This window comes from Myotis yumanensis, unplaced genomic scaffold, assembly GCF_028538775.1.
Source record: "Myotis yumanensis isolate MYYU_CA2020_CCGP unplaced genomic scaffold, mMyoYum1.0.hap1 SCAF_17, whole genome shotgun sequence".
Taxonomy (NCBI): Eukaryota; Metazoa; Chordata; class Mammalia; order Chiroptera; family Vespertilionidae; genus Myotis; species Myotis yumanensis.
Genome location: NW_027223768.1, coordinates 19,236,768 through 19,257,688, shown reverse-complemented (window position 1 = coordinate 19,257,688; position 20,921 = coordinate 19,236,768). Strand labels below are relative to the sequence as shown.

The 20,921-nt window shown below is 38.5% G+C and overlaps 1 protein-coding gene across 6 annotated transcripts in view; it reads right to left on the bottom strand.

Moving 5' to 3' along the window:
- Positions 1-20,921, bottom strand: part of RABGAP1L (RAB GTPase activating protein 1 like) — a 425,164-nt gene that overhangs the window by 54,092 nt on the left and 350,151 nt on the right. Inside the window, exons 1-2 of one of the 6 annotated variants that reach the window (XM_070397217.1) lie at positions 18,048-18,106; positions 14,992-15,717 (exon numbers count right to left, since the gene is read on the bottom strand). The exons of 4 other annotated variants lie outside the window; for them this stretch is intronic. In XM_070397217.1, the coding sequence (XP_070253318.1) occupies positions 14,992-15,102 (111 nt within the window). In that variant the 5' untranslated portion in view covers positions 15,103-15,717; positions 18,048-18,106. Of the gene's footprint in view, positions 1-14,991; positions 15,718-16,860; positions 17,040-18,047; positions 18,107-20,921 lie in introns of those variants that run through there. One more of the 6 variants, XM_070397216.1, reaches the window with a different exon arrangement.

The window sequence follows — 20,921 nt, the reverse complement described above, 5'->3', positions numbered from 1 at the left end:
ATTAAATAAATGTTAGTTCCCTCTTCCCACTGTATCATGTGAGTTGCTTCCACCTCCCTTTCTCCCAATCTTGGAGGCAGGTTTGGGTCTTATTTCTTTTTCTAGCCTTAGCACCTAGCACAGCACCTGATATAAACTAGGTGCCTGATATTTGTAAAATGGAATGGAAGTTAAGTTGAATATATATTTTATGTTTTATAAAAGTTTTGTTTACCACAAGGTCCTACTCCTTGTTTCATGGTCCTAAAATTTCTTTTATTAACTCCACTGGCACACATGATAGAATCTGGTGACCATTCACTTAGTTCTTACACACATACCCTATAATCTATAGTGTATAAATTTTTGTGTCCTCACTAATATCTAATCATTTTGCTTGGTGGAAGCAGATCAATACTTTCAAATATTCCAACTACTCTTTCTTTTGGTGCATTCATCCAGAAGCCCCCCACCCCCACCCCAGCTCTTTCTGTCCAGCTCTATGTGTAATACAGTAGACTGTTTAATCAATGCATTATTTTGGTAAAGATTGCCTCAGTAATATCCCTAAGTGATACGCACTGCTTAAACATAAGGAGGAATTTACTGGAGCATCTACAGGTGTTCAGAGGAATTCACTAACTTTCTGGTGAGAAGTTTTAGTTGTTAGCTTTTTTTCCCCCCAGACCCATTACCCATGGTTCTGCCTCTAGTCCAACTTCCACACAATCATCCTCCAGGAAGCTGAAGACTATTGCTAACCCTCATATTCCTCTCCCAGCAAGCACTAATTTAGTTCCCTTGAGACAGGGTTTCAGGTCAGTTTTACCAGCTAAATTCCAAGTGTTTTGTATCATGGTTCCCAGGATTATGACTTCTTCTCATTCACTTTGACATTTAAAAACCTGTCCATAATACATCTATATTTTCTTAAGGATGACAAAGTAACTTAAAGGAACATTGCATCGTGAGTCATCCAAGTACTTTCTCTAAAATACTAATACTATGCTTCATGATAAAATCTGTATTCCAATCTGAAAGGAAAAAGAAAACAGAAGAGAATCAGAGCAAAACATGAAAAATGCTGTTATTTCTTTCTAGAATGCAGCTTTCAGGATTCTTCATCACATTAGAGATCTTCGATCTGAAAGGGCTATAACCCACGTCTCCCTCGGAAAATGAGAAAATTTAGAACTAGAAAGGTCAAATGAATTGCCAACTTTAAATCACTAGCCTAATGTTTTGACAGCTCCATAAAATTAATATCTTCTCTGCTTAAAACCTTTGAAACAGCTTTCCATCACCCTTTGCATAAAGTCCAATTTTCTCAGTGCGACTATGAAGGCTCTTCAGGACCTGGCTCCTGCCATCTTCTGCAGCTAATTTCAAGCCCTTCCCTGCACCCTGCACTCCATGCTCCATTTATTTAACCTTTTTAGGTTCTTCTTTTGCTCACCTCTGAGACTTAACGTATACTACTTACTCCTCTTCCCTTTGCCCTCACTCTCTTCACCTGACTAAATCCTACCCAGCTTTCAGGTCTTCCCTGATCCCAGCTTAGATCAGTCCGCCCTATATGTTCCCATAAACCCAGGAGCCCTAATCTAGACATTAGGTCTCCCCATGTCTCTTTTCACAAAATCCATACCATTTTTCTGGTGAGTATTTGTTTAATATCGACAATGCCTGCTAGATTGTAAACCCTCTGATAGTAGGGACCATATTCACTCTTCTCTTTTCGGTGGTCTTATCGAGAACACATTACTGGGCACAAAGTGCATACTTAATAAATAATGAATTTCACAAAGGCTTAAATTAGCTAATAATTGCTAAAATATCTACTAAAAGACTGTTATTATGCTATATTACACCAAATCCTTTGAATTTGAGCCTCATATATTACCTTAAGCCCTGTTATGTTTCATGAACACATTGTTCCAACCAGATCTTTCTGGACCCTAATTCTGTCAACCAATACGTTAGGTCCTCTATAAATTTGATAAGCATGCTACAAAAAAAACACTGCCTTTATATACTTAAGTGTCTTTCCTTTAAGGAGCTGTCCAAGGATAACTTCTAACATAAGCCACCTCTCTTCTAAACCTCTGCTCTCTGAACTATTAAGGTTTTTCTCCATTACACCAATAAGTACTCTTAGCTTTTCTCAGACATACTTTAATAAATGAATTGAAAACGAGATTCTAATCAGATGGTGGCAGACCTACGTTCAAACAATAATCCTCTCGTTGGCATGTGCCTTCTCCACAGTGGGAGAAATTCAAAGCAGATGGAACTGTTTGTTTACTCAGTCACTGTAAGAATGCTTGCCACAGTTCAGGCTCCCTGTCCATGTGTAGGGCACAAAGGCAAATCTGAAACTTGGGGAATTTAGAGAAGCATGTATACCTTAATACCCAAATAACTGAAACAAAGTGAGTAAGAATCTGGTAACAGTGCCAATCATCATTAGGACAATCGCTCTCCTTCAAGAGCCGTGCTTCAAAAATTAAGGAAATCCCAATAATAGATCACCTTCCTCAGAAACTGCCGAAGTGTAAAAAAAAGTTCAGGATTCTGATAATCAAAGGGACATATAATGAAAGGAACCCTGGCTTCGGTAACTAATGAGTAAGTACAAAGCACAAAGCTATGCATTTGAAAAAATGGTGAAGAGCACTGCCCTACAGCCAGGGGGCCTGTGTTCAAATTCCGACTCTATTACTTTTCAGTAGTGTGACGTTGAGCTAGTTACTTAATCTGTGCTTCAACCTGACCATCTGTAAAATAAGCCTAAACATATGTATCTACCTCACAGAGTTGTGGGTAAATGAGTTTAAAAAAGAATAATGTGTTCAATAAATTGCATTTTTAAAATAATATATTATTTTTAATATGTATCTATTTTAATACTATTAAGATGAAAGCCAGGTTATAACACTGTAGGATTTGTGGACCTTGCTCTTTATGTTCCTTATTATGTCACTTCTCTTTCATCTCAATTTGTGATTTTTCATTTCCCATTCTTGCTCCAAATCTAATATGAAGTCAGTGCTGAATCAAAAAAGGAAACTAGCCCAGCTGGCATAGCTCAGTGGTCGAGCATTGACCTATGAACCAGGAGGTCATGGTCAGGGCACATGTCCCAGTTTCAGGCTTAATCCCCAGTAGGGAGCATGCAAGAGGTAAACTGATCAGTGATTCTCTCTCATCCTTGATGTTTCTATCTCTCTTTCCCTCTCCCTTCCTCTCTGAAATAAATAAAAAAAAATTTTTTTTTTAAAAAGGAAATTAAATCTTTCCCTTTGTAGGGTACCAAACACACCAAAGCAAGTACATTTTGCTGTTACATGGGAAAGTTCTAAAAGCTGAAGAAGACTGATAACCTGTAGAGTACCAAACACACCAAAGCAAGTACATTTTCCTGTTACATGGGAAAGTTCTAAAAGCTGAAGAAGACTGATAACCTGCACAAGGAGATGGGCCACAGAGACACCTGGCCCAGGGTGGGTCAGGACTATGCCAGCAAACTGTCATCACAGTCATTATCCTGCCACAGCTGGGCCCAAGCTCCTGAGGCCAGAAGCAGGCTGAGTCCTACGGGGTTGGTCTACTAGTAAATAGGTCACAGGTGAGTGAAATTTTTCAGCATGAATTCATGATTTTATATAATGTTCAAATATGTTCAACATACAAAAAACAACTACATAGTTAAAAATTGAGTAGGCTGAATGCCTTCATTTCATCCTGGAATCAGCACTTTTATTTTACACAAGAGGCCCCGTGCACAGATTTGTGCACTGGTGGGGTCCCTTGGCCTGGCCTGTGGGGATCACTGGACCTCCGTGCCGTCGCAGCCCAGCCTTACCCGTCAGCTCGTGGGGCTCCAGGTCACTCTCTGCATCGATCCCCCACAGCACGAAGTAGTGTGCGAAGTGGCAGGTGGCCAGGGAGGAGCCCGAGCACAGACTGGGCACAGCACCACTCCCGCTCATCATGGCCTGCCTGCACCTACCACCACTGCCCAGCTCAGGGGCACAGGGGGAGTATCTGCAGGAAAGGCTCACGCCACCACAGCTGCTGCACTCGCTCTTCAGCCGTGTGCCCGAAGCCTGGTGCCTGTCAGCTGAGCAGCGCTACTGCTGTGGGAGCTCATTGACCACCAGAGAGCAGCTCCTGCACTGAGCGTCTGCCCCTTGGTGGTCAGTGCACCTCATAGCTACCGTCCGGTCATCTGGTCGCTCAGGCTTTTATATATATAGATTGTCTTTATTTCTTTTTCCCCTTGAAGATTAAGGGAGGTGAAAAGTGTTTTATTGTGGGATACCAGTATCAATTCAAATTTGTTTAGCCATTAAAATATTTTCAATACTTTACTCTCAGGTCTACAGAGAATACATATAACAATTTCTATTATTTCCAATTAACAGAAATTAATAATTTTCATTCAGTTATTCCATTTACTTATCTGACCACTTTTGGTAGAATAGCTATCAAGTTTTGACCTGATAAGGGTTGAGAAAATCCTTGTCTCTGGCAAGTATGTAACAAATGACCTCTTCTCTCCCCTGGGGCCAGTCTCAACAACCTCTTGCACCACACAGTGTGCTAAATTCACTTCCATCAAGGATTATAAAGAGTGCTCACTTCCTGACATAATAGATTAAAGTCCTTCTTAGGAGAAAAATGAACTTGTGAGCCCAGCTGGCTCAATCATGCCATTCTTACTTAGAAAAAATATATTCAAATCCATTCCAGACTCTCTTATCCTCAGTGAGAAGGCTGGTGACAGAAGAACTTTAATGTGTAACAGTCTTGAGTGCTAAGTGACACCTTGTTTTTTAAATCTTTGAAGAGTTCAAGTCGATGGCAAATTATACTACACATTTACAGATGGCATTAATACTTTAAATGGAAGATATTATTCCTGTTTCTTTAATAAAAATGAAGCTGTTCGGCCAATACCTAAGAGAGAAAGTAATTAGCACCCCTCAGGCAGGAGCAATAAAAATGATTTTTTTACATGAAAGAATAAAATTAACTTAAGTGAGACTGTTAGGTTGGAGAGCACTGCAGAGCGTTTGGCCTTCTAATCAAAGGTCATATTTTAATTAAGAGAAATTTTGTTGATTCCAGTATTTATCACATGCATGGTTTTAGCACCACCTCGGATATGCAGAATCCTAAATCATCGTAATGATTGTCACGATCTATCCGCTTGGAGTATTTTAATAGATGGCTCAGTAAATGCACTTGGGACCTTCCTCTCCTCCCACTTATAATTCTTGGGGTGTAATTAAGGAGGGGAAATTACTAAGGTATCTTTAATGCACTTGTGAGATGGTAGGATACATGCATTCAAATGGGGCATTAGTGATTTGGAGATATTTTTCAAACCCTATACCCGAAGAACAGCCTGCAAAGGATCTGCCACAAACTGTTAAAAACACACCTATAAATAAGCTGGCTATTTCTAACATTAGAACTGTTCCCAGGAGGACTTCTGAGTAGGGACAGTGGAGCCCAGCTCTCTGAAACTTAACATCCTTAAGACATCTGTATGCTGCTAGTTGTGGGGATACTGACTAGAGCCGTACCTGGCAGTGAAACATCACACAGAGCATCTGAAAGGTTTGTAATAAAGTCTTTAACAAAAATAAAAAATGAAATTATTCTTTATGTCTTGAGACACCCATATGTTCAAGAAAAGAACTTCACTGTATGTCCCTACATTAACAATTATGCTGTATGCTGTGACTTATGCAGGAATATGTACTAGTTTCTCTTTTCTTTTTTCCTGGATGAAATCATAAGAATCCCTTAACAAGGAGTTTATTTCATCTTTGGAAACCACTTCTTATTACCTAAATTAATACATATTATTTATTGTTTTACAGATAACAGGAGTTATTTGGATAGAATCTGAGTGGTAAAATTATGAATAATTCCTGTGTTTTAGTTTTTATTTACATGTATTTTCCAAATTTTCCATCATCATTATTTGTCATTAATGAGAAAAACACCCTTTAAGTTACAAGATCTTTAGGAAATAGACCCATTTGGCCAGTTTCACTTTAAGTAAATAGATACACACAGCTACTTCTTCTGTAATATGTATTCATCAACTTTATTACATTATTTCCCTACTCAAACCTTCATCTATAGAATTAAAAGCATCAGTTCCTTCGCATTACATACCAAACCTTCCATGACCCAACCTCTCCTCTCACCAGCTGCCGGAATATTTCCTCCCACATTCTTGCCAGGCAGACCTGCTACCTCTCTCACCCCCGTGTCCCTGAAAGTGCTATTCTTTTGATCTGGAACTTTCCCTCCACCTGACCACCTGAAAATTTCCCTTCTTTTCTTCTTTCCCATGAGAATTCTACTCAACTCTTCCACCTTTGGATGGGCACAGACATACACTGCTGGTGGGTAAATAATGCATCCTTTAAGTTGGCTTTACCTATCAAAATCACACATGCACATCCCCTTCAATCCAGCAATTCCACTCTGAGGAAATTAACCTACAGGTACACTCACACGCATTTCTGAAATGATGAGGTGCACAAGATTTGCAGCAACAAAATATTGGGAAGAACCCTACATACCCACTTATTGGGAATTAGCTAAACATATTATAGAAGTCCATAGAGAAATACTATGCAGCTGTCAAATGAATAAGGAAGCTTTGATGCACTGACACAGAAAATCTCCAACACATATTGTCAAGTGAGAAAAGCAAAGAGCAGAACATGAATGGAACACTATTTTTGAGGGGATAGCATTTTATATTTGCTGAAACTTTGAAACCCTGTGAATATACTACTTACTCAAAAGGTAAAACTGTAAAAGTTTAAAAATCAAAATGCTAAAACAAAGTGTTCACATCTCTATGAAAATATCTTCATTTCCCACACTCCCCTCCTTCATTCCTTTGTTCGTTCATTAGAATGAATGGTGAAAATGGGTGAAGGGGGTCAACAAGTACAAATTTGCAGTTATAAATAAGTCCAGGGGGTGAAATGTATAGCACGGTGACTAGAGTTAATAATACTCTTTATACGTTTATTAATTTATTGCCCCTCTTAAGGTAGTTGAACTTGGAAAGCATTATGTATGTCAGAATTCCTAATCAAAGAAAAAGCGTTAGGAGCCCTATAATAAAGTTGATAATAAATACGCATTTATGTTTTAAGTTAAAATAAGTGTTTAAGTTAGTTAGTATGTAGTATTTTTTATGCTTCATGTCCTGAACCAGCAGAGAGGCATTAAAATAATCAGAGCTAGTGTTATTTTTGTTGTGAATCCTGTTTATAAGCCAACTTGTAATCCTAGTATTGAGTCCGAATGCTACAATTTGATTTCATATTGAGCTTGAGCACTGTGGTGAGTTTTTAATGTACTACTACTGCCTTCTTTGGAAACCTAATCATTTGAAATTTCTGTTAACCAAGCCTAAAATCTGATTCATTAGATTTTTAAAATACAAGGACATCATGTAAGGAATAAAACCTAAATGCCTTCTGCTGACTTACAGAGCCCTCCATCACAGTCAGCGGGTAACTTCTCCAGCCTCATGTCTTACCACTGTTGGCACCTGACTCCTGGTGTTCCAACCACACTGTTCTGTTAAATATCAAGCTCGTAACCACTCTGAGGCCTTTCTCTCAGAGGTTTCCTCTGCCTGAGCTATTCTTTTTCCTGATTTTCTCTTGGATATCATTCAGATCTTAAATGACACCGGTGAGGCCCTCACTGACTATCCAACATAGAGCCTTCAATTGATCACTTTTGATGACATCACTCCATCTGAAGTCTCTGCATAAAACTGAGCACTAGTAGATAAGTGATATCATTAGAATATTTGTATCTTACCTCTCCTCTAAATAGTATAAGATTCAGAATTAATATGTTTTTCTTGTCCACAAATGGATTCCCAGGGCCAAAATGATACCATAGCACCCAGAGGCAGAGTACTTTTGATTGATTATTAAATTGAATACGAACATGGGCATAAAACAAAAACTAGAATAAGATTTTTTTCAACCATGGCGAACAAGCTATGATTTTATAAAGCAGAAAAATAAAAATTTAATGTATTATATGTTTCATGTCAACTGTTCCTATAAAATCTTTCATAAAACAGATATTTTGAATTAACTTACAAATTAACCTCACCCCCAGAATCAAGTATAGAAAGATTATTTTTCAATATATGAAACAGGATTAAACGTAAAAAAGTTCTAATTATTGTCATAGAAGCTAGTTTAATGATTTCATATTTATTAGCAAAACAACCTACATAATCTCTGAATAGTGAATTACTTATAAAGTCTTCCTCAAAGTTAATCTTTTATTTTAAGATTTTGTAAAGGAAGAATCAGTGTGGAATAATATCAACAAATATACATATGCCTCTTACTATGTGCTAGGTAGTCTTAAGTGCTTTATATGTATTAACTAGAGGCCCAGTGCAAAAAATTCATGCACTCAGGGGAGGGTCTCTCAGCCTGGCCTGTGCCCTATAGCAGTCCAGAAGCCCTCAGGGGATGTCCAACTGACAGCCGGCAGCCAGACATCCTTAGCACTGCAGCAGAGGCAGAAGAGACTCCCACTACTGCCGCTGCACTTTGCCAGCCGTGAGCCTGGCTTCTGGCTGAGCGATGCTCCCCGTGGGAGTGCACTGACCACCAGGGGGCAGCTCCAGCATTGAGCATCTGCTCCCTGGTGGTCAGTGAGCATCATAGCGACCAGTTGTTCCACCGTTTGGTCGATTTGCATATTAGACTTTTATTATATAGGATGATTAAGTCTCACAATCCTATAAGGTGCATCTATCTAACATAATTCCAATTTTACAGATGAGAGAAATGAAGCTTAGAAAGTCAGTGATCTAGAGCTAGAGGATGGCAAGGTGGGATTTGACCCAGTCTGGCTTCAGAGTCTGTGCTCATCATTGCTCCACTCGACACCATGTCTCCTCACCTAACATGCACAGTCAGACTCTCTCCAAGGAATCTGAGTTGTGATTCAGAGGCAGCAAACTACCACTCTGCAGAAGACAGAGCTGAAACTCTGAATGCTGTACGTCATCCATATTCTGCCCTGGGAATGAAGAAGCAGTGAACTCGGGGAATGGAAGATAAATAAGAGACCCAAAGTGAGAAGTTAATTAGATGGCAAGAGACCTGTTGGATGCTGGCCAGTAACAGCCAGTTCTGCTGCCTAGCTGAACTCCTGCCCTTGCATTTAAAGGGACACACCTTCATGTCCATATCATAAACTGCCTTTCTAGTTTAAGATAGCTCAAGATTTTAGTACTTAAGCCATAAGAACCTTAACTCATATCAAAACTGATAACCCAAGTGAGGGGAGAGTTGGATCCTTGTACTAAACTGAAATTTATTAAATACTGTCAAATATGCACATGCTAAATAACAATGAGAATAAAACTGTCCAGATAATATTTTTTAAAATATGAATGAATCTTAATTGGTTTTATAATGTTTTCTTCTAATCAATATTTAAAATGTATATCCAGTGAAGAAATAACCGTATTGATTTCATTGTTCTCATCTCTGGCACATGGAATTGCTCTGGATTTATTTTTTAATTTGACACGTTAAGTGAAATCCATGTACCAACCCAATAAGGAGGAAGAAATTTCACAACGCTCAACCCTCACCTCCCTTCCTTTACTGGCACAGTGCTGCTATTTTGGTATCTGTCAGTTACCAATGCTGTCTAGATATATTAGTCTGGGGAAACAGCTTTTGTTAAGGGACAGTGTTCTAACCACTGAACACCAAGTATCCTGCAGGGACACTGAGGAAACATTTCTAGATGTGGAACATGGTAAAGCCAGAATGGGCCATCTTTTCTCCATTCCATTCTTGATATCCAACTTTCCAGTTCAAGTTGGCACAACAACAATCTTTCCAATTTTATAGGGTGGGAAGCTTACAGTAAGTTTCAACTTCATCATTTTCTCTTCTCATGTAGATCAGCGGTTGCTTATTCCTAAGTAAAACTACCATATGTATCCACCAATAGAACCAGCATGTGTGGACTAATTTCTTAACTCACACTGCCATTGTGAAGGGCCTACATGTAGATACTTGTCAACTCTTTCCTCCTGCATTGTGGTAATGCCCTTTAAATTTTTTTCCATGGGCAATGTGGCTGCTGTCTGTCTATCCCTGCCAGATTATCGCTGCAGTAATGGATACATCTACTCAGCTGATAGTTTGGCCCATATAAATCCCTCCTACTGATACATTGCCTTCCCACCACCCTGAGCCTCAACCTAAGACCCACTGTACCATCTTCAGGGCAGAAGGTTTCCAGTTTCCTGTAGGACTGATATCCTGATAGTGATTGCCTAATTAAAGCAATATGCCAGGGTAACCCAGCTAGTCCATGTTCTCCTTTATCCACCCCCACCCCCCCCCTTCCATCCCTATGGTGCCTGATCTACTCAGCCCACTCCTTCCTTTAGGCCTTGCCCAGTTTGAATAGCCCTTCCCTTGTCAGAAGGGGAGACAATTAGTAAACTCTTTCTCTGTGCTATTTATATGTGACTCACTGAATCCTTACAGTAATCCAGCAAGTTAATTCTATGTCCCTCACTTTTCAGATGAGGAAAGTGAACTTAGAGGAATTAAGTAATTTACCAGGAAGTCGCAGATGTAAAACATGAACTGAGGACTGTGTAACGTTAAAGCCCCCCAAAGAGTAACCTTGCAGCCTTTGCACAAGCTGTTCCCCCTGCTCAGAAAGGACCTACTCCCTTCTACGGGCGTCAAGCACCTGGGCAGCCTTCAGAGCCTCACTTACATGCTAAGGTTCCAGTGCAGATGCAAGAAAAAGGGTCCTTGCACTTTGTGTCTGTCTGACTGTAGCAGCCAAAACTCAGTGGGGGAATATAGTGAAAACAAAAACAAAACAAAAAAAACAACTAAAACCTCACTTACATGCTTCTATCACCACCTTTTGAAGACTTCTTCCACAGTGTTCAATCAGCAGTAATTACTCTACACTTCATTCTATCCTGATAGCAAACATCACTCTCATAAATATTTATTTTGCTTCTCTCTCTTACTTGACAGAACACTGTAATAACCCTGAAGTGTTTGTAATATTACATATTGGCCTCTACTAATATACATGAGAAAGCAATGTTCCCTTCCTAACCACCTTAGTGATGAAAAAGTTAATTCAGAATATAAAGTAACATTTAATCTGAAATATTAGAGCTTGACCAAGTATGCTTGTTCACTGTTCTAACATTAAATCATACATTTTGAATTTAAATACATATTCAAATTTTCCTTTGGAATGCATAATAAACGTAACGGGTATGATCTTCCTTTATTTATACTGTCAGGTATGAAAATAACTGGAAATGGTGGAGGTGATAGAGAAGAATGCTGGCCATTCCACACAGAGACAGTCAGAAGGAAAACTTCAGGGACTCTCTCCTTTAGCTATTATTACTCCTATGTGAGAGTTCTGGCTGCATTTAAAGGTTCTTGTGGTGCAGGGAGGATGGGGGTGGAGGAGGTGAGAATGGAGAATAGTGGTGGGGAGGGAAAGATGGGGGGAGGACGCCACAATTTTGTCTCAAAATGCAAGCCAGATAATTTCAGCTAGTGAACAACCAAAGAAAAGCAATCTGTTGGATTTAAGGGGAGGCAGGAATACTGTCCAATCAGGCACCTTTCTACATGTCCTCGGAGTCATTCTGACTATACTGGATTTTCCTCTTACATGCCAACTTATTCGTGCTGGAATGCTAAAGCTCTTAAGTTCTGCTAGTGGTGAGTGTAGTTTAGTTTATCTTAGTAAATACAATACTGGTCTGGGCAATTTCTCATGTTGTGTGAGTGTGCATGATCTGGAAGACGAGATAAGTTCTGCTTGGCTTCCTTATCCTTTTACTTATCTGTGACTTGTCTACAGGGACCTGCATAAAGGGAACTGTGAATTTCTTGCGCTGTCATTCATTTTTAAAGAACCAATAGGATATAGCCACATTTTTTAAAAGTGTGGATCAAGATATTTCTTAAATCAATTTAGTGGCTCATAACTAGCCTTTAAACAATTAAATACAACAGAAAAGAACCTCAATACATTACATGCAGCAACAGAAAGTATTATTTTTTCAAATATTCTTTTAGTCTTGTGTGTATAATGACTTGAAATGTACTTTTTACTATGAGACTCCATCAAAAAAGTCAGAAAGCCACAGGGCTATTTAAGAACAAAAAAAGATTCAGTTTCCACACCGAAACCACTATATCTAATGGGATTTTTACCATTTAAGGAATCAAGATATCTCACATTATGAAATAAAGTGCAAATACAGAAAGATATTTAATCCTGTACTACATAAACTTCTAAATAGCTCTAAAACTTCTTTGTGATAGTCAACCTAAACCCAGAGGATTGAATGTTTGCAAGAATGTCATTTGCTTCACAATGCAGTAATAAGTCAGAAAGAGAAGAACTTTATTTTATACTCTAGAAAATCTGAATATTTATCTTTTTCATACAATTTAAAGGGTTCATCTCAGACAAAGCAAAAAGAAATTCAACTTGAAATCAAAGGCAAGTGATAAATATTTTATCTTAGCATAATTTTAGTAATATCTTTCCCGATGAACCCAAACCAAGTATCACCTCCAAAAGGCCATATGCATCAACTCTTTTAAATTTCAAATCTGATTAAAAAAATTAACTGTCTCCTTAAATTCAACATCCCAACATCTAGATTATTTAAAGGTTTGGTATATAGGGGAATATTTTGTGTGCGTAACATGCCTATGAGGCATTCCATATTAGTGGCTGAATTTCATATCAAATATGCTCCAGGTTTAGGAGTAGGAGTAGGAGTCCCCTTTGGGGAGCTTAAGTTGATATATATATATATATATATATACACACACACATAATATATATAATATTCATATCACTTACAAATGGAAGAGTGTTTCCTGGTAAACACATTAATATTAATTCATTCATTCATTTTCTCTCTCTTCCTGTCTCCTGCAGGCATGTGTGCACACACACCACACAAGGTCCTATACTTAATTCAGCACAGGATGCTCCCTGTAACTCAGTCACTTTCTAGCTCTTCAGCCTCTTCAGTCCTCTCCACTGTGTCACTTTACCTCTCCCTGTTTTCATTTCATCTCCCCTTTGGCCTGGAAAATTCCTACAAGTTTTTGAAGACTCACCTCAGACCCCATAAAAGCATCTTGACAAGACCATCAGAACAACATAAATAGAATTCTGAATTCTTTGGATAAGTATTAATGGCGGAATATTGTGAAATCAATGGACAAAATGAAGTTTTAAAGATTATCCACAACCATGGACTCCCCTATCCTGACTTGGTATTTCTATTGTGGTTGTTGGTAACAATCTCCATATATTGCATACAATTATAAAATAGATTATGTATCTTAAATAGGAAAAGAATGCAAAGTAGCCCTAGCCGGTTTGGCTCAGTGGATAGAGCATCGGCCTGCGGACTGAAGGGTCCCAGGTTTGATTCTGGTCAAGGGCACATGCCTGGGTTGCAGGCTCAATCCCCAATGGGGGGCGTGCAGGAGGCAGCCGATCAATGATTCTCTCTCATCATTGATATTTCTATCTCTCTCTCCCCCTTCCTTCCTCTCTGGAATCAATACAAATATATTAAAAAAAAAGAAAGAATGCAAAGTAGGCTAGATGTTTCTATACATGAACACTTTCAGAAGTATATCATGGTTTTGTATTTGTTTTGCTATTATTTTTGGCCAGCTGATTCTTTTAAACCCCATCTATAAAATACCTATGAAAGTGAAAAGTATAGAGAATCCCCATGTATTCATCTCCCAGTTTCAACAATTATCAACACAGTCACCTAGTTTTATCCACATTTTTAACATAATCATATAATTATTGCACCAAAAAAAATTATTCTTAATATCACTAAATAGCTAATTAGTAGCCAAATTTTCCCCAATTACCTTATAGATGTTTATTATAGTTCAAATCAGCATCTAAACAAGGTCAGTAACTGCATCTAGTTGATATAACCCTTAAGTCTTTTAAAATCAATCTATGAGTGTCCCCTTTAATTTTTCATTGCAATTTATTGTTTGAAGAAATTGCCATATTATATGTTTAATGTTCATATGCCTTAAAATAGAAAGTCAGGATTTCAAACTAGTAAGATAACTGTTATGATATACTATACTCTTTCAGAAGAGTACTATACTTTTTCAGAAGAGTACTATTTTTGTGAAGAGAACCATTAAAAAATGAATAAGAAGTTATGGCAATAGTAAAGAAAGCTTGTTTAAACGGTATGGATCACTGCTATCTTAAACTCAGTAACCATTATAAGAATGGTATCTACAGAAAAGAAACAACAATCATTTGCAAAAACTTCATTTTTCTATTCTGCCGGGACAGACACACTAATAAGACCCTTGGAGAAAGGTAAAAACAACAACAGAATATTAAGTCCAATCTAAGATTATACTAGACGTCATTTTCATAATAGTTCTTAGTAATACTGTAAAGATTCTGAAAGTTATTTGATTTTTAAATACTAGTTCAATTCTCAATGTCAATGTTATGGCTCATGGTAAAAATGTTCCACTTCAAAAAGACTGAATTATTTGTGTGCAAATGAAGTTAGCTCTAATAATCGTATGCATTCATAGACAGCAAATATATGTGGGGCAAAGTGACGGCATCAACCTCACTAAGTATAAAAGCATTAACCTAAGTTTTACTCCTCAGACACTTGAAATGTACTGTAAGGTATAACAGTGCTTAGTTACGTAAATAAATCTTTGAAAACCTGTAGCCCTTGCTGTGGCCTGTAACACAAAGCCAAGAGCAATACTTTAGTTTTGATCCCCAGGAAGCTATGCCCCAATTGCTGTAGGAGTATAACTATCATATCAGAAAAGAAAAAGCCGGCCCCAGAGCAGCGTGTGAGGCACCACCTACCATAGACCGGGGCTTGCTGATGGCCACCAGACTAGTGAGGAAGTCTTCATCGTGCAGCTGGCTGAAAACGTGGGCGTCATAGGCTACCATAATGGAGATTTCTTCCATCATCTTGCCAGCTGACCTTTCCAGGCAGCAGCTGCTGCTCAACTCCAGACCACGCTGTCCAAGGAAAAATCTTATCGCAGCTCAGTGCCAATGCACACACCCACCTGAGTTGCAGGGGGTGGTGTTAAAAGCCCAGAAGGAATAAAAGGGGGAAAAACAGCAGCTGCTCTCACAGGCTTGTCTAGCAATTCACCCCCAGCAGCAGACCAAGGGAGGTCTCTTATCTACGGAGGAAGTATACTCGGTAAACACCTTCTGCATTCTTGACACAGACGCAGAAAAATTCACTTTTCAGAAATCTTCTTTAAACTTCAAAAAAGAGAAATTAAGGTGTTTCCTAACTGAAAAAATCCTTAAAGAAAAAATTTTTTAAATGGATTTAAAATATGTTCTTGGTAATTAGAACTTTTTAAAAGTTTATCTTCTTTGGTGTTATTTATGTCAAGATTCTTCTTCTTGGAGGAGAAGAGGATTTTCTTCCTGCTTATTTCTTCACATTTATAGAAAATAAATAGATGGTGACCTTTAGTGTTTCAGAATGTCTAGCATTCTTGGTGTAGTTAAAAATTATCTCCTTAAGTATGAAAAAAAAGAGATCCCTTTTCCCCTCTGAGTATTCTGTTAAAAAAAAAAAAGTACCAAAACATAAAAATGAAACAGGGACCGCAATATCAATTAATAATCATACTCCCTTCTACCGCGATAACAACACAAACATTTTAAACAGAATTCTTGATTTGGAGAACTGTTTTCTGTTGTTATTCAGAACGCAGCACAAGGGTCTCATTTCTAAACTGACTGCTTTTCTCCCACAAGAAAGAGTTCTCTTCATCTTTTATGTTTAAGCTCAGAGCTTTCTCTTAATTATCCAAATCAGCAGATAGCCAGAACTGTTGGTGCCTTCGCCACCTGAAGGGTATTTAAGTACAGTTGGCAACTGTTAATGAACCTCAATGTGCCCAGATGAAAATCCAAAAGCTGCCCGTGACTATCATTACAGGGCTGCCTAAATTACCAGGAAGTATAATGTATGCTAATTCCATGGAAAAAGCATTAAGTAAATAAAGGGGGAGGACAAAGCTCCTCCAAATTTTTCCAATATTTATAATTAAGCTATTATCTTCTCTGCTGTTTACAGATTATGACACTGCAGTGCAATGAGAAACATTATTTGCTAGATTTAGAAATCAATTTGGCAATGCTTGTCTACAATCAAATACAAACACTGGTTGCAATTTTTTGTCCTAATTACTGATAGCAGTGTTATGTTGTGTAAGTTTATTTGCTTTTCAGAAAACAAAACTTAGAATGAAATTTGTAATATCTATTTCTCCAGTTTTCCTGAAGTATCTTCACCTAGATTAGCATGATCACTTCAGTAGTACGTGTTCCATGTAAATGTGATTAGGAGAGCATTGCAACTGCTATAGCACTCAAGATTAAATACACACCAGTGAAAGGGGTGTGGGGAGCAACCTATTGCTAGGAAACAGAAGCAAGTCTAATAGGCTTATTTAAACAGAAAATGCAATACTTTACATAAATCCCCACGATTAAAACAACTTCCAACTGCGTTTGACGCTAGTTGGAACCGGTAAAGCATTTTTACTTCCTATTTTTTCCGACAGTGCAGCTTTGTCTTTTAAGCATTATTTTCGTTAAAAATCTTTCCAGCACATTTATCTTAACGCTGACTAACCAGGTAAAAATTAAATGATAGTGAGGAGACAAGGTGTTCTAAGGCATCCCGGCAGCTCATACCTTTTGAATTCCTTTTTATCTTTTCAGAAGCACATTAAAAAATTCTGCAAACCTCTTCGTGCATCAGAAGATTTCCCATTATCTTGCAGACCATTTTCCAGATGGGAAAGCAATCAATCCCTTTTGCTCTCCTACTTTTCTTTGCTACAGTGACTCAGTGCTTCCACACTGGTATCTGAATAAGGTGCACTGACAAAGACACCTGTTGTCGAAGGTAAAGAGACTACTTCCCACAATGCCCTACTCCCTGCTGGCAACTGCCCAGGGGCAAACAAGAATTATAACCTCACCTAAGCAGTTGTCAATGTGCCCTGGAGAGCGCATTAGTGTAACAGTAGGTGATCCTGTTTAAGAAGAGCACTCATAATCCAAGGAAAAAAAGGGCCAGGAAAACAATATCAAATAGTCTAGGTGTGGTGTATTAAGCGTAAGACATTGAAGGAATCAGGGCTATAAGAGTGCAAAACATTTTTAAAAACATAATCAAAGGTTTTGTAAAGGTAGTTTTTAAATTACATAAACAAACAGAAACTAACAACTACAAATAATTCAGTCCTTTTAGAATTCCACAAGGTTTTTAGGTAAATAATTAGGCATTTTTCAAAAGGTAAAAAGATTTTTTTAATTATCCACAGGACTAGATTAAGAGCATTTCATTCCTAAATCCAAGAGGTCCTCCATCACAGCCACAGTGCATACATTTTCTAGAGCAAGGACTTTCTAAGTTTGATTTGCATCCTTTATTGTTCCTCCATACTTCACTTTCAGAGTATGCAAAGGAAAATTCAAATGATTCCTTTCTTATGCAATGAAATGTATATGTGGTCCCCACAAAAAGCATACCTTCTGAAAACTGATGATCTATTTTAAAAACTGTCTTTGTACTGGATTTTCCCTTTCCTAAAAACATTTCTGCAGTCTCAGAAATACCAGCTACAATCCCCTCCCAAACTTCAGTGGTCTTCATATAGTCATGTTTACACACAGTCCCAAGCTCCCTGGCAAGACACTGTTGTTACTCTTTTGCCTTTTCCCGGGAGAACTTTGGCCCAGTGATCTCCCCTGTTGTTTCTGCAGTCATCTGCTTCACACCAAGGGACTCCACTAAAAATGGAGGGGGTGGGGGGAGGGGGTTACCTGAGATTCAGGGTGCAGTGCCCACAACACCACTTGCTGCTAAAATTTACCTGGAGAGGATTGTATATCAAAGGGGCAGCAGACAACACTGGCATCCGTGCTAACCAATATATGGTCCCCAGTTCAAGCAGGACTAGCTCGCTGTCTGTCCCAGGGCAAGTCATTTAACCTCCCTTGGTTTCAGTTTCCCCGTGGTCATGCAAATGAGAGGCATGGAAGAGATCAGAGGTTTTCACCCAGCTCAGAAAGAGTCAAGAGCAATGTGCCCAATTTCCCTCCACTAAATAGGCTTCTTAGGCAATTTGAAGGTGGAAATACCTTTTCAGTCTCTATCAGAATAAAATCAAAGGGTAACACTATTCCAAGATGTTAAAAGAAACTCCCCAGAGATGCTATAATATGTCTCAACAAATGCAATCTACTTTGTACCCTCATTTGGATTTTCTAATAGTACTCTTTTCCCTATAAAAGAGGACTCAATTGCAGTTGTTACACTTTTTATTAGTTAATCTTTACAGTCTTTCTATTCAGAGGCCAAACCAGCTATGAAATAATTCTCAAAAGCCTCTGGATCTCATCAAGTTAAAATTTTAACGAAGGAAATCTCTAGTGGTTTTGAAGTGCTGTTTTAAGATTTTCACATGGAAAGAGTTTACTCAGGTAGCTGATTTTGTTCCAACCATCATTTTTCTAGGATTATTTTTAACAGAACCATACCTGGGTCATACTGGATGAGTATGAGTCTGATAAACCACCTCTGGCCTTCAGAGAAAACCTATTTATCCTCAAGTGTCAGATTTGGAAACAACCAGAACAAGAAAAACTTGAATAAGATGTGCATATTTTTCTATATGTAGTCTCCCCAAATGCAGCAAAGCAAAGCAGTTTCAAAGCAGTATTTTATTATCCACCAGTCAAAGCAGCAAATACATTAAAAAACAACAATGCAAATTAAAAAATTATCTCACCTCGCAAGAGTGGCTGTAAAGGACTTTTTCCCATGTCTCAGGTTCTATTTGTTGAACATTCACATCAAAACAACCATAAAATCAGGATGAGAAGGAAAAGAAGACAAAGCTGCCACGACAGAAATATGGTCTAGAGGGCAGAAAAGTCTCCTGCGTCCCCCACAGGGACAGGTGGAGCCCTGTAGAGACTGCTCATTCTTCCCGAGTGGCCCTAACTGAGGCAGGACAGTAAGAAGCCAGGAGAATTCCTTGGCAAGTGGAATGGGGAAACTGAGACATATGGCTGATTCAAACTGGCCTATTCCAGCACCCTGACTCACCTGCCTCCTTTTCTCTTACACTACCATTCCCTTAAGCATTAAGCCCTCAGGACAATGAAGTTGTGATCAGCATCAAGTAATTTTAGGGGTCTGTTAACTACAGAGACAGAGATTTGGTCAATAGAGATAACATATATGCCTCAGTTGTGTTTCAGCTCAGGCCCAGAAAAGCAGCAAAACCAGATGAAGCTATGCCATGTCTGGCTTCAGGACCAGATGCAATGACCAATGACTCCCTACCCTAGCACCAATTAAGCAGTAGAGACCATGATCCTGAACCCATATGCTCATTTTGATGAGTCAGCATATTAAAGGGCACATCTGGAAACCAGATGAATATTCCATTGAGATCCTCCCCTGAGATAACCCCTAAAATTCCTGCCTTTTAGAAAACAGATTAAAAACCCTTAAGACTAAGGACCCAGTGTCCTCGCTCTCTCTCTGGAGCAGCTGTCGCCAACCTTCCCGAGTGGCCCTTGTCTAACTGAGGCAGGACAGTAAGAAGCCAGGAGAATTCCGTGGCAAGTGGAATGGGGAAACCGAGACATATGGCTGGTTGGTGACCGCTGCTCTGGAGCACACCCCAACGCCCCTGTCTTCTTTCTTCAGGTGTGTATCTTTGCTTTCTTTCTCCTAAGCTCTAAGGGAATACAAGAAACTCACAACCAGGGGAGCAATGGACAGCAGCTACACATCCTGGGCTACCCCCTGAACCTGCTTGCAATGGCCCTTCTTTGCCTCCCTAGCTTGTTTCCTGAGTCAACACAGCCCAACTGGCTTACTTCTTCTGCCTCTGTGACTTTCTTTCTAAAAGGCCAAGTCAGCTCTCTGAGCAGCCCACTTGAATCTTTTCTTTGAGTATACTTTTGTTTTGCATACTAAATAATCTTCTTGTGCTAGAGTTCTTTGCTCTGAATTCTTTCTTTGCTGAACTCAAGATCCGAGAGCCAACATCATCACACATTACCATCTTTACACATCTTCACACATCTTCCTATTTCAATATAAACATTCATGAAGTATAAATAACAGTATTAAGGGATCATAACAAAATGTTCATGGTATCAACATAGAGATAAAGAACAATAAGAAAAACAAAATTCTACAAGTACTTTGTTAATCACAGAAAACCAATTATTTCAAGTAAGTTTCTATTTACACTTAGAAGTGCACATTATAAAACCCAAAAATAAAATAAAATGAGAATAAGAAACCATAGAAGTATCAATAGAAGAAAGCTTTTCAGAATATTTTGAATTTCAGAATAGTCCAGTAACACACACTGAGTTTGTACAAAGGGGGAAAAAAGGCGACAGTAAAAGATAAGTGAAATCTTAGTTCTCTTTAAAATCATGCAAAGGTAAGTAAAGAAAACCATTATTCTTATGTCAAATTCCAGCCATTCAGCTCATTATCTTTTCTATCTTTCCTAGCAATTGCTAGGCAAATTCAAAACCTCAGAAAAAAAACACCAGATTCTTAAAAAAAAAAAATCCCTGAGGTTAAACTAAGAAAAAACAGTGGAACATAAATACTTAACAGTTATATTAGGTATCTTACTTCCTCATTTGCATGTCACTACAAAGAATGAGGGTGAGGTAGATTCCAGACCCTGAAAGAGTAACTGCAACTCTTC